Source organism: Anneissia japonica, unplaced genomic scaffold (genome assembly GCF_011630105.1).
Source record: "Anneissia japonica isolate Jap-2015-1 unplaced genomic scaffold, ASM1163010v1 scaffold69_len1423075_cov170, whole genome shotgun sequence".
In the NCBI taxonomy this organism is placed as follows: Eukaryota; Metazoa; Echinodermata; class Crinoidea; order Comatulida; family Comatulidae; genus Anneissia; species Anneissia japonica.
In genome coordinates, this window is record NW_022748202.1 from 1350575 (window position 1) to 1363808 (window position 13234).

Consider the following 13234-nt stretch of genomic DNA (forward strand, 5'->3'; position numbering starts at 1 on the left):
TCCCCGGAAAAAATGTTTATTTCTGAATGGCGGGAAATGAGACTTTTAAGTTCTTCAAGGTTTTTCCCCCTGAAAGGTTGTCCTTTTTTTCTTTGTACTGTATTTTTAATTGTAGGCCTATTATATTTGGTAGGAAAGATTGTAAATAAAATGCTGCAATTCAGCTTCGGCTCCTACTGATTGTATATATTGAATAAAGAATAAAGAAGAATACTAAATAAATTTTACTCATTCTTACTACAGTAAATAGGCCTATTATGTACGTACTTTGCATACGTAATTTTTCCATGAATCGGCGGACCCCAAAAATAAAAAAAAGGGGGGGGGGGCGTGTACTCCCCCGAGAAAATGTTGATTCCTAGATGGTCTCTATTTTTTATTCAGACAAAAATATAAATAAAAAATTACAAACAGACAGTCAAAAAACTGTATAAGAGTGTATTACAATAATTACTTAAAAAAAACAGAACACAAACATAAAAAAGAAACAATGGATAAAAATCACAGCACCAGACATAAAAACAACTTAAAATGATAAAAATGGAAGAAATAGAAAAGGCATATAAAAACACACTAATTAAAAATCAAATTGAATTTTCTTATTGTAACAAAAAAAGAAGGAAAAAAAAAAATCAGCTCACGGGGCCTGAAAAGGTAGGTCTAAAATTCTTTTTATTTTATTTATTTAATTTATTTTTTTACACAGGACTCCTGATCCCCAGATCCGCCAATGTGAATTGTGAGAAAATCTAACTTGGTCGGGTACTAGATAAACACTCTAAACACTCTCTTTCCCCTTCCTTTCCTCCTTCCTCTCCTCTTTCTTCCCTCTTCCTTTTCTTGCATTTTTCTCCAATGCAAAAATCTCTATAGACATTATATATTTTCTGCCAATAAGTGTCATATTGAAAGCAAATATTAGGTGGCACTACCATATTAAATGTATTTTTCTACCATAAAAACCGTGGCAACTGAAATCAACAAAATACATGGATTAAGCCTAGATATTGACAAGAGTATGATTTTTGTGGTGGCCAACTTGAATTTAAGTATGGCGACCATATGACATTCATAGAAAATGATATTTTAAATTTCTCTGCCTTGAAAACATATTCTTTGCCACTTAAATTAACATCATGCGGTACATGAATTGCAAATATTATAATGTGCCAAAAAAGTTTTGGCACGCAAAGCAGGATGCCGTAAACCTAAATGACTGCTTGTTTGGAAATATGCCTTAAGCAGCCTACCGTACTACACAATATTAGTTGACACATGTTTTTTTTTTCTTTATTTAAGAACAATGAATATTTTCTATCTTCAATTCTAAGTATATGTTTCGGGGTAAAAAAGATGCCAAATATTTCCTGATTACCACAGGACGGCATATTGGATTGTATTTTACTTAGCCCTAGTTTTTAAACCATGGTGACGATATTTCAACAAGTACATACAAGATGTAGCAATAAAATATTATAATCAAATGTTATTAATTCAACAACCTTTTTTTTTTTTTATCAATAGCATCACCAATTTGTAACATTTATTGAGGGATCAAAGTTCCTCGACGGGGGATCGACCCCCACATCAGGCCCAGCATGTTTGAGGCTGAGGTGCGGCAAACTTTAAAAACAGGAATACCAGAAATGGCTCTTTGAGACTGTAAAGAAAGTGTTCAGTCCAGGTTTTTCTTCGCCCAAACCTCGCGCTGATGGCGCGACACTCAGACAGTGGCGTTTTTCAACTTTCGGAAAATAAAACTTTTTTTGAAAAAGTATATCCAACATGGAATTGTTCTTACAGGAAGTTATGGAGTAGGCCCTGACAAGCCCATACTGTGTTTGTAACTGAACTATGAAGTTAGTATAGGCTACTTTGCCGTAATAATTTTTATTCTTGTATTTTTTGCGTGCTGCTTTTGATTATTTGTACTTTTTATTGTTTCCTGTGAATGATTTTATTTCGTATTGTTTTGCTGGCAGGGGTTCGGTTAAGCAAATCAATCGATGACAGTTTTCTAACTTATGCCTTTCCTCGGCACCCTGTTCAACTTTTTCTGTTCTTTGTCAAAAGATTGAAAATAAAATAAAAATCATGCAATTTGTATTTTATTTTGTGCCAATACAATACAGCGTATTAAAGTTAATGTATGGTTGTGAGTGTGTGTGTTGTGTGTGTGTGTGTGTGTGCGTGCGTGTTTGCAGCCAAGTGTAGACAAGAAGAAAAGAATCTCGATGCTGGAAGAAATAATAATGGGGCTGAAAAAATAGAGAGTTGCGTTCGATCCCAACCTGTGAATGTCTGTGGATTTCACCCTGTTTGTCCACATGATATACCAGGCCTTGCGTAAACTGTACAGGTTGTGAGGGAAGGTTTTTTTTTTTTATCCATCACGGTCATTTTGCACTATAAATACCATATTTTGAAACGCTTTAGAAAACACAAAGGACTGATCCTCGAGAAAATGATACTTTAAATTTCTCTACCACTTGTACAAGACTTAATTGCCAACATAATGATGGCAAAATGTTTTTATGGCAGTCATTAAAACCAAAAATGTTCTTATGGTAAAAACAATTAACCTTCATTTCACTTGCTCTAATCACATTCTTCATACCAAAATGGCTTCTACAAAATAATGTTTTATATTTACAGTAAATACAAGACACTTCATTCACTTTGCCAACCTTTCCCACTCCTGCACCTTTTCGACAGACGATAGAAGCCTTCCACGCTATAGCAAGAAGAGCATTATTAGGCCGACCAGCCCTCTTAAGTCACGTTAGGAATCGCTCACTTTATTAATGGAATTAACACATTATCAAGGATAATTACTGAGTGTAAAACTCAGTCAAATTTCAATGTTTACACCTATTTAAGACATTGATTTCTTTGTCGTATAATTTTATTTGCCGTTTAATCAACGTTTACTTTTATTTTGGATGCACCTTTATCGTGTAAAGTGTGCCACTGTTTCAAAAGTGTAGTTTCCGATTAAATAATAATTATTATTTTCACCTTCTTCATTGGTCAGTAGGCTATTTGGAAACTCAGTTGTGCTAGTTTTCTAGGATTCAATTAGCTATTTTTGGTATGAGGTACTAACAGTTCCGAACGTTAGACGGTGTGTATTGTAACGTGGCCAACTGTTGCAATATACGCAAATCAGGATGCCTTAAAATGCATGTTATGTTATCATTATGTTGACAAGAAATTTGTCTTACTAGCAGTCTACTGTAGATTAGCAGACATGACATTTTTCCATTTAAGAACAATGGATATTGTCTACTTCCAACTCAGTTTTACTTTCTAGAAGTAACAGTTACAGATGTATTCCTATATAATGAAAGAAAATTAGTTTTGTATTTCTCTTATATAATTAAGCCTATATATATATACTGTCTCTTATACACATCTATAATTGTCATATAGTTCCTTTATTTAAGTTGTAATAAAAACACCTCAAAAAAAAATCTTTTGTGTGTTTGATGTTTTACTTGTATTGTAATACAATAACTATAATAATATTCTCCCGTTCAATATATATACACAATGACCTTTCACAAAACAGCAACCGTGCGTCATTCTAATTCGTTGACGTAATTTCCTTCCGGGGAAAGCCCGTTATGAATGGAGAACTGTGGTTGAAGTAATTGCAGTGTGTGACTCAGGAAGTTCAAAACTTAATAGGCAAACTGTATGGATGAAAAAACTTGCATCAAATCCAAAATTTTTCGATAGTGTAGACGTGTCTACCCAAAATTTCAAATGGTATGAATCAACACCTACCTCATGTCCACCATGCAAGTATGGTCCCCTGCACAGGCGTCGATTCGTGGTTGAAAGTGAAAAAGGGGAAGGGAGGGACGATTAGAAAAACAGGGAAGTCTTGGGCCAAGCCCTGGCCGCCGGCCAGGGGGCGACGCCCCAGGACGGTCCAGGGGGCGACGCCCCAGGAAGCTCGTGTGCGCTAACCTTTTTGCAAGTCGATATAATCATAAACAATCTATTGACTTTAAGGAATGTAATTCATTTTAACACTACATCTACAAGTACAGTGGATCCAGCAATTCGAAATGATCAGGAAGAGCCTTTCAAAATTGGAGGAAGACAAGCTCAGCCTCATCATGGTTGAGGCGAGCTGAGACAAGAAAATGATTATGGCACCTCCAGTTGGTTGGTTGGTTGGGACTTTAATATTCTTTTTTTTTTTTTTTTTTTTGGAAGTAGTATTGCGACCACATATTTATTGTGATTGAAAATACCGTCTAAGTTATAATCAATCATTTACAATACTGTTTTCCATTACTAGTGGATATGAATAAATAAATAAATGAGGTACATTTATGCACGTGGAGAGATCTAACAATTGTGCTACAGCCCAACCTGCAAAGTCCACTGATTTTCAGCCTGTGTTCCGTCACAAATGACTAACTTGCTTTCAAGAAGGATTGATTGATTCACGGTGAACTTGGGTTTTAAAACCTTAAAAAACGTATATTGCTTTAAAACAATAATTAAAAGTCATCAGTTTTTTAAAATTATAAACAATATGTAAAATTACGTTATTATTTACTAGGGGTATCTTCATTATAATGGTCTTACTTGGACCAAGTATGAACGATTCAAGCGACGAAATTGACCAAAGTAGAAGGTACAAAATCCTGTGCAAATACATTGGGAAACGGGTTAGAATGAAAGAAAATTCGACAAAAACATGGGCTTTTCACTCCAATAGAGGGAGAGAGGGTATCTGAAATAGGCACAAAGACAAGAGGATCCTCTAGTGTACGGAAGACCAATACTATTGAAAGAGAAAGACAACGGTGATGACGTAAACGGCAGTGACGACAACGATAATAAATGACAATAGTAGGTTGCGATACTCTAGGAGATTTCTACGCAAATACAATAACGATGTATAACATTCAAATGTGTTGGTTAAATATATGTTTTCTGATTAGCTTTGAAATTTTGATAAAAAATTTCTGTGAACAAAAACAATCACATTTACCTCCTTACACTTGTTTTATTACATAAAGAATTGCATACGTTACTAATATTAAGTTTTGTCCACACTATAAAATTGTGACAAATAAATGTGATATGCCCATATTTGAGTGTATTATGACATCATCATTATTTTATTTGTTACATACAATTTGATAGTGTGGGCAGAGTTTTACATGTACTGTATTCTAATTATGCACATCATTATTGTTACTGTAAAATCATATGTCATACATGCATGTTTAAGGGACAAGTTCATGATACATATTAAAATCATGCACATTCTCTGTTTTTTTTTTTTATTACTATTTCAATGTTAATGTCACATATCTCTCCATGATTGATGGTTGCTTTCGGTGGTTCTTCTTTCATATTTGTGTAGTAATACTTTCGTTCAAAAATATACTGCCATTATTTATTTATAATCACAATTCTGTAATGTCCATTGGCTGTATTTAGAATCAAACACACTTGGAGAACTGCAAGTGTTTGAATAATTCTACAAATGTTAGTGGTCTATCAACATAAAGATTGTCTTGCATGTTAGCATAATTTCAATATGACCCTCCACATTCAATATGCTTATTGTAAATGGAAAAACATCCGAGTAATTTATTGCAATGCAGTCTGTAGTGTGCACACGCTGATTCCAATGTATTGAACCATGTGACCATCATATAATCAGTTGGTACTATATCTTTACAGGTATATCTTGTAAGAGAAACCATACAAGCTGTCATGACCTTAGTTCTTGGAAAAAGGTCTGTGGATAAAAAAAATAATAATAATAAATACATCCAAAAATTGATAATACAGTACTGTATATGGTTACAACATTGGAAAATAAATAAAATACTGTAGTTTTTTAATATACAGTACATTAAATCAATGGTCTGTTAAAAATGGGACTGCGAAATCTCCAAGAATACTGATTCATATACCCATTATGTAGATTATACAAAATGTTGTCACTAATAAAACAAATTAACTGTATTGCATATCAATATCATAAGAACATGGAGGTAATTGCCAGGTTTTTGTATGTTGGTTCCTGGCACAGCTGGGCCAGATCAAAGCTTGGTGCCTAAAATTGTAAACAGGCTGTGAAGTAAAACGTTTGCAGAAAACTGCACTTAATTTACAGTGTGTTGAAAGGGACATCAGATGATGTGCATATGAAGTCAAAGATATCAGTACTCATTAATCACTCATTTATTATAGGTTACTGTAAATAGGCCTAATTTTGTTAGATTAAAAATGCTTATAAATAGAGTACAAGATCTATATTATTCAAATTTATAAAAACATAATTTACCTTAAAGAATGTCTTGAATTGTTTCGAGTCCATTGTTTTAAGGGCATTTATACATTCCTGAAAAATGATGAATCAATGTCATACCTACCATATTCATAAATTTATATCTATTATATTATGTTTTTTTTTTTCATTTATCTATCCATTCCTTTAAAATTTTAAAAATATATATATTTATAATGAATAAAAAGTAAATAAATAATTGTTTATTCTATCATTTAGGTATGATGCCTTTAAAATCAGGGATACCTTACCAATACTTTTGATCTTGGAAGATTGTGAGCTGGTAAGAACTTTGCTTCCAAAAACAACAATAAGGTTTGTTCCTCTGAGTCTTTTAATGAAAGTAATAAGTGTGCAGCTTCATTAAGTGTCTAAAAAAAGAGGTAAATGTGTCAATATAATGTATATAAGAAAAAAAATCCACACAATATGCCTACCAACTGCAGTAATAATATACACCCACAGGTTTGAAGGTAGGAGGATATTTGACATTTTCAATATTTAAAAAAAAAATTTCACATTGAAGAGCATATTCACCAACTACAAGAAATATTTGTTTATTTGTATTTATGTTTTTGATTTATTAGGTATAAAATACTCAAAAAGCAAAAAAAGATGTCTACCATTAAAAAGAAAACCAACACTAAACACAAAATATTATACAATAAAAAAATATAAATAGGCCTCATTAAAGTTCAGCAAACAACTAGTATTTATTTAAACATCAGTATTTACATAAGACAGCATGAAAAAAAACTTCAAAAAAGAGATACAAGCCATTATTGATTCAGTATTTACAATCATATAAAAATATACTAAACTATATACATTATACATACTTTACCATCATCAAATGTATATTATTATATTAAATATTACACAGAGAATCAATAATATATATTACATATTGAGCCCTCTCACCCTTGATATCTTTATATATATATATATATATATATATATATATATATAATATATATGTATATGTATATATATGTATATGTATGTATGTTTGTATGTATGTATATGTATGTATGTATATCACGGAAAATTGATTAGTAATATATTATGACTACATATATACTTGTTTTCCTCGTCCAATTTTTTATGTTAACGACAGGGGTGGCGCCAGTGGGGGAACCTGTCGGGGAGAAAAACCACAAGTCGTCAGGAAGAAAAAATGTATATGTATTTTTCACATATTAGTAGATTCCTCCTGGAACAATTTCAAGAAATTTTGAGTGATGCCTGACCACGGCCACCATTTTTTCGTCTGGGACGTGAGACCCCCACATCGGGTAAATCCTGGCGCCACCCCTGGTTAAGGAATGACACAGCTCAGTTCAAACAAGTACTGGTAGATAATGTGTATTATATTTCCTTTTTGTTAAATGCAGGCACTAGAAAAATAGATAATCATTGATAATTTTCTTGAAACTACTAAAGAGACGTTCTACAAACTATGGTCGAGTATATCCGGTATGGAATAATGATGGGATGAGTCAGGAGCTAAAGACAAACATAAATATCAGACTGTCCTAGAAAGATCACTACATTAAACAACACCACACATTTCTTGATAACCAAATGCACATGTGGATACTTTATTACTAAACGTAATAACTGTATAGTAAGGTAGTCTTTCAAAGTTGTGGAGGACAGAGTGTGCGTAAAAGTTTTTGGAAGAAGGAGAAAGCTATAACGTGTGTGGCTGAACCATGTTTGGTTGAATCATTGTAGAAAAAAAAAAACAATTTTATGGGGGGGGGGGACACAAATGTACGGTATTTTTTATTTAATAAAATAATATTCAATTTAAATACAATGAAATTTTATCACTGAGAGAACAGATAATGATGTCAAAATATTGTATATAGGGCCTACATGGAAGCTTGATGATCAAAAGTTCTTGCAGAATACAGTATATTGGTCCCTGGCGCGGCTGGCTGCAGGGCCGCGACTTGGTGCCTGGAATCGTAAATAAGCTCTAAAGTAAAAAGTTTGTGGAACGCTGTACTAAAATACACAATGAATAGAGTACTACACTTTGACGTCAAAATACAATGTGATACTACTCTGTTACTGTCATCAGCGACACAAAATGCGTTCAACCGGATCCATTGTCTCCACTGACATATAATTAATCCCAAATTTCAACGCAATTATTCAGATGTAGTAAATTAATTTTTCTTTGTAAATTTTAATTGATGATTACATGTGTGTTCAATAACTAATATAATGCGAGCTTTTGCGTTTTTAGTACATTTTGATGGTAAATTATTAGGTTTTAAAATGCCTATTCCAGAAAGCCTATTTTAAACCATTAAGATTATGAAGTCATGATAATGCGTAATGATTGGTAACCAACGTCTGACTGACAACAAAGAGCGCCACCTGGTGTTGAGACGGCGAGATTGCTGATACACTATTTCGTTAATCCACTGCCTGCCAATATTGATTACTGTATTTCAAATAAAAATAAAATTTTATATTTGGCCACGAAAAAATGTAAATTTCAGAAATATTTTTTTAAAAACTTTTTTTATGCACACCGCTGCCTTAAAAGAATAAATAATAGGTGTTTTTCATCATGAGTGGATTTCCCGTACAATTAAAAATCGTAACAGTACTGGGTTTGGTCTACAGAAATTATACAGTAAATTATTTCCGAAAATATACAATAGTAGTCAATATGCTATTATTGCATTACGTTTTTGTAATCAATTTTGAGCACTAATCATCAGAGGTCTCGGTGCCACAGCCTACACTTTTCATAATTTGAAATCGAATCGGACCTTAAGTGATTTCCAAAATCTCTTTATATGAAATAAAGAGTAATTAATGTTTAGAAAACAAACCAAAAACAAATGTCTTACCTGGAAGTACGTATAAATGTACATTATGATCGTATGAACATAATCATGTCTAGTGCATCGTTGTATGTGTATGTGGTTTTGTTGTTTGTTCTGTTTTGAGTTTGAAGAACGTTCTTTCCCTCTGTTTAAAAAATTTGCGCATGTAGATAACGCATGTAATTTTGTTCTGTATTTTTACGCATTGTTGTGCATCGATATACGCATCAACATCTACTTATTGAAACGCTTGAAAAATAGGCCTACGTTAATTTTTAATGTATAAAAATAATTTTGGTTTTTAATCATTTATTTAATAATTCATTATCTAAATTAATGGATAAATTAATTAAAAATATTATAATATTAAAAATTAATTATGTGTACATAATATAATAGTAAGAAATAAGACAGGAGTACGGTTGAATATAGCATAGCAGTTAGGTTTAAGAAATAGGAATATATTTGTTAGTGGTAGGGTATAGATTTTGAATGGGAGAATGCCTGAAGGTCAGTCTGGCACCTGAGTCCTATGTCGGCCAAAAGGCCTATAATGCATCATGAGTGGATTTCCTGTATGATTAAAAATCGTAACGGTACTGGGTTTGGTCTACAGGAGTTCGTGCTTCGAATAGGTAATTCCATTCATAGAAGAAGCCTTTTGATGGAGAAAGTGTACCTTTTTAGCAAAGATTTGCCTAGGTCGAAACTAACTCCGGCTATATAAAATTGATTATAAGATAGAAAAATATTAATCTTGTTATTGAAGTAGTGATAGATACTATGTACACGTTTAATTATTATTAGTTATTCTTCATGTCATTAAATTTACATTTGAATTATTATGTTCATGTAAAAAAATAATTTTATCAATTAAAATTGTATATTATAACTAATATAGTATGCATATCCGAGGTTGGTATAAAAAAGTCTCGACTAAAAAGCTTCTGAATAAACCTTTACAACTCAGTGAGCAGGATATTCTATTGGCCCGAATATGTGGCAAACCCTTATAAAGTATAAATAAAGGGGTAGTAAGAAAAGACTGATCATAAGTATGATGAAGCTTTTTTTATGTTCAAAGATTAAATGTGAGAAATTTTATAATACTCATATTTGTATACTGTGTAGAGTAGGTGTAACTGAACACACCCTATTCTCACTGTATGTGCGTGGGTTGGGCATAGTGCAATTAGTTACTTAATACATCCATACAAGATACAAAATTACAAGGTAAAACCTTGTCAAAACTATAAACAAGAACAAATTAATTCATGGTAGAAAAATCTACTTTCAAGGTTCTAACATTACAATGTTCTGTCAATATCGCTTTCGATTACGTTATTATGGTTGAAATTCAACACTTTCACAATGTCATCATTGTTGCTGATCTTCTTTCGAAATACAGTACATGTTTCAACAGACTAAATTATTTAAGCGCTTTGACGCCACGGACATCTTGGATAGTGGGTATGGTTACAAAAAGCAACATCCTGCCTCCTCTTACCATTCAAACATTTTTTTCCTTTGCTCTGTACCTCCACAGTCTTCCCCCATTATCTTATCCACCTTGGTATTGCTACTGCCAAGGCATTGAAAATTGTCTAGAACAGTGACAGTCACCCAAATTGTTTTTTTTTATACCTTCATGTGATCATGGCATGACTTAGTTCATAAAACAAAAACATGATTTTGCAGAAAGTAAAGTTTGTGCAGTAAAGAACACTATTTACACTACATATGATACATCACATGACCAGTCATATTATCTAACTACAACATATAACAACAATAGTGAGTGAAAATACATTTATGGTCCTTCACATTTCAGAATTATTCTTGTGGTAAAAGACACATTTTTAAGGTTGTAAGATTATATCCTCCAGAGTATTTATTGCATTTAGACTGCAGAAAATATTTGGGGAATTTTTCCTGAAATAATATAGGTCAATAACAAACTTCCTGTATAGACCTCTAAATCTTGGGCGGACCAATAAACAATGAAAGTTAAATAAACAATTTCAACCAATCACAATGTTCACATTGGAGCCACAAAACTGAGTCACTCACGTCGACTAAGTTAGGCATGACTATAAAAATAGTCCTCCCTAATAATAAGCACAACTTCTCTTTCCCGAAGGATGGCCCAGGCCTATGGAGTCTAGTAGTAGTAGGCCTAGTAGAGGCTTGATCTATTTTAAGTTCATACTTAATATTACTTAAGCCTACTACCCTTTAACAATGTTCTACCCTGGGCTTATTATCTGTGTAGATAGCGGTGAGCAGGGATCTGTAAGTACTATGGTTATCAGTCCATGGATAGTTGTTTAGCAGGCCAGAACTATAAATCCAAGTAATAAGGCAGAAGGGGAGCTGGTCAAGTTTAGTCCTAGTTAAGACATCCGCATCTTCAATTTTGAAAATTTACCAAGATTAATTAATAGGCATGAAGTAACATGTGAGAAATCGTAAGCATGAATGATCAGGCAGCATTTTCCCAGGACCTAATCTGCAATAAAATCGAGAATGGGATGCCAATTAAATTAGACATGGCGTGCACCAAGTGCAGTAAAGAATGAGTAACACAAAATTATGGCCTGGAACCCAGGCTACTGTAAATCATGATAAATCATTTCTGGCAATTCTTCCTGAAGTACTATAGGCCTATAACAAATTTCCTGTATTGTACCGGTAAATCATGATAAAAAATTACTGGTAATTCTTTATAAAGTTATTACCTTTGAAGCATGTTCATATAATTCATTCATGAAATAAGGTCAGTAGGTTCAAAGAAAATCTTGAACATGTCACTTTAAACACAATTTATACATGGCTAGGCTGAACTATTTGTTATATTGACAAAGTTTGCTATATTTAGTCATATTACAAGGGTCCTAATTCCGTAACAAATGGTTTAATGAACTTCCTTAAAAGGTCTCATATTTGCTGTGCGTTCATATATGGCAAGCTGAATTCATGGAGAAATCTGTGATGCAGATATTAAGCCCTGTCCAGACTATCAATTTTGTTTGATAAAACATGTGATATGCCTAAATATGTCATGATGACATCACAACATTACCATATATATGCTCAACATGACTATATATGGGTATACAAGTTTTTTGTAAGAAAATTTGTGGACGATTTTGTTAGTTTCTGAGTTCAAAAGTTTTACATCATGCTGATTTCCGGGAAACTTTAGTGACATTGCATCCTTTAAATATGAGTATTGAAACCCCAAAAAAACTCTGATACCCCAATAAAATGGCTAGTCAAGTAAACTTATTACTTACCAATATTGTTTGAGCATCATTGAAGTTGAAAGAAGGATTTAATGGAGCACGAAATACTGATGGAATAACATATTCATAGAGAAAGCTATGAAAGAAAGGCATCGGTGAGTTTGACTTGCTTCCCCAAACATCATTCAGTCTTTTCAGGATATTGAAACAGGTTTTTTGTGCCTAAATCACAGTAATTAAATAACAAGAATTAGAACCTCAATTAGCAATATATCTCCATATCTTCCACAAAGATTATATTTTTAAACATAAATTTGTCCTCTAGGAATTAAGAGACTGAGAATAAAAATGAAGAGGATAAAGCAAAGACTAAAATTGCTAGATGAAAAAAAAATTTAAAGATATACATATATTAGGGGAAACAAGCAATGGAGTGTTTGAAGGTGAAAATCAAAAAGGAAGATGTTGGGCAAAAAAGGGGAGACATGTAATGAATGTCAACTGTGAGGATAAAGTGTGAAGGGGCTGAATGGCGACAATGCTTACCACTGGATCTTGACTCTCAGTTGCTCCTTCAACAATAGTCAGTAGTATCTGCTGAAAGTTTTGCTGCTCTGAAATATAAATATTTAAATCCATTTAATTATCAATGGTCATGGTAATGGTGGGATATTTGTAGTTCACCTTCCACGATAAAATCGTCTCAAGGCGCCGAAAAAAGGTAGGACCTTGAATTTAAAAAAATTAAATTATATTGTATCTTATATTAAAGAGCCTATATTAATCAGAATATTTTTTTTATTTTATAATAT

At 32.7% G+C, this 13234-nt stretch overlaps 1 protein-coding gene across 2 annotated transcripts in view; it reads right to left on the reverse strand.

Annotated features, from left to right (window-relative positions):
- Positions 1-5009: 5009 nt before the first annotated feature.
- The window catches only part of LOC117120772 (exportin-T-like), a 59674-nt gene continuing 51449 nt past the window's right edge, over positions 5010-13234 (reverse strand). For both annotated transcript variants that reach the window (XM_033265854.1, XM_033265855.1), the window contains exons 16-20: positions 12969-13036; positions 12474-12644; positions 6580-6699; positions 6326-6382; positions 5010-5773 (exon numbers count right to left, since the gene is read on the reverse strand). In XM_033265854.1, coding sequence (XP_033121745.1) covers positions 5747-5773; positions 6326-6382; positions 6580-6699; positions 12474-12644; positions 12969-13036 — 443 coding nt within the window. In that variant the 3' untranslated portion in view covers positions 5010-5746. The remainder of the gene's footprint in view (positions 5774-6325; positions 6383-6579; positions 6700-12473; positions 12645-12968; positions 13037-13234) is intronic.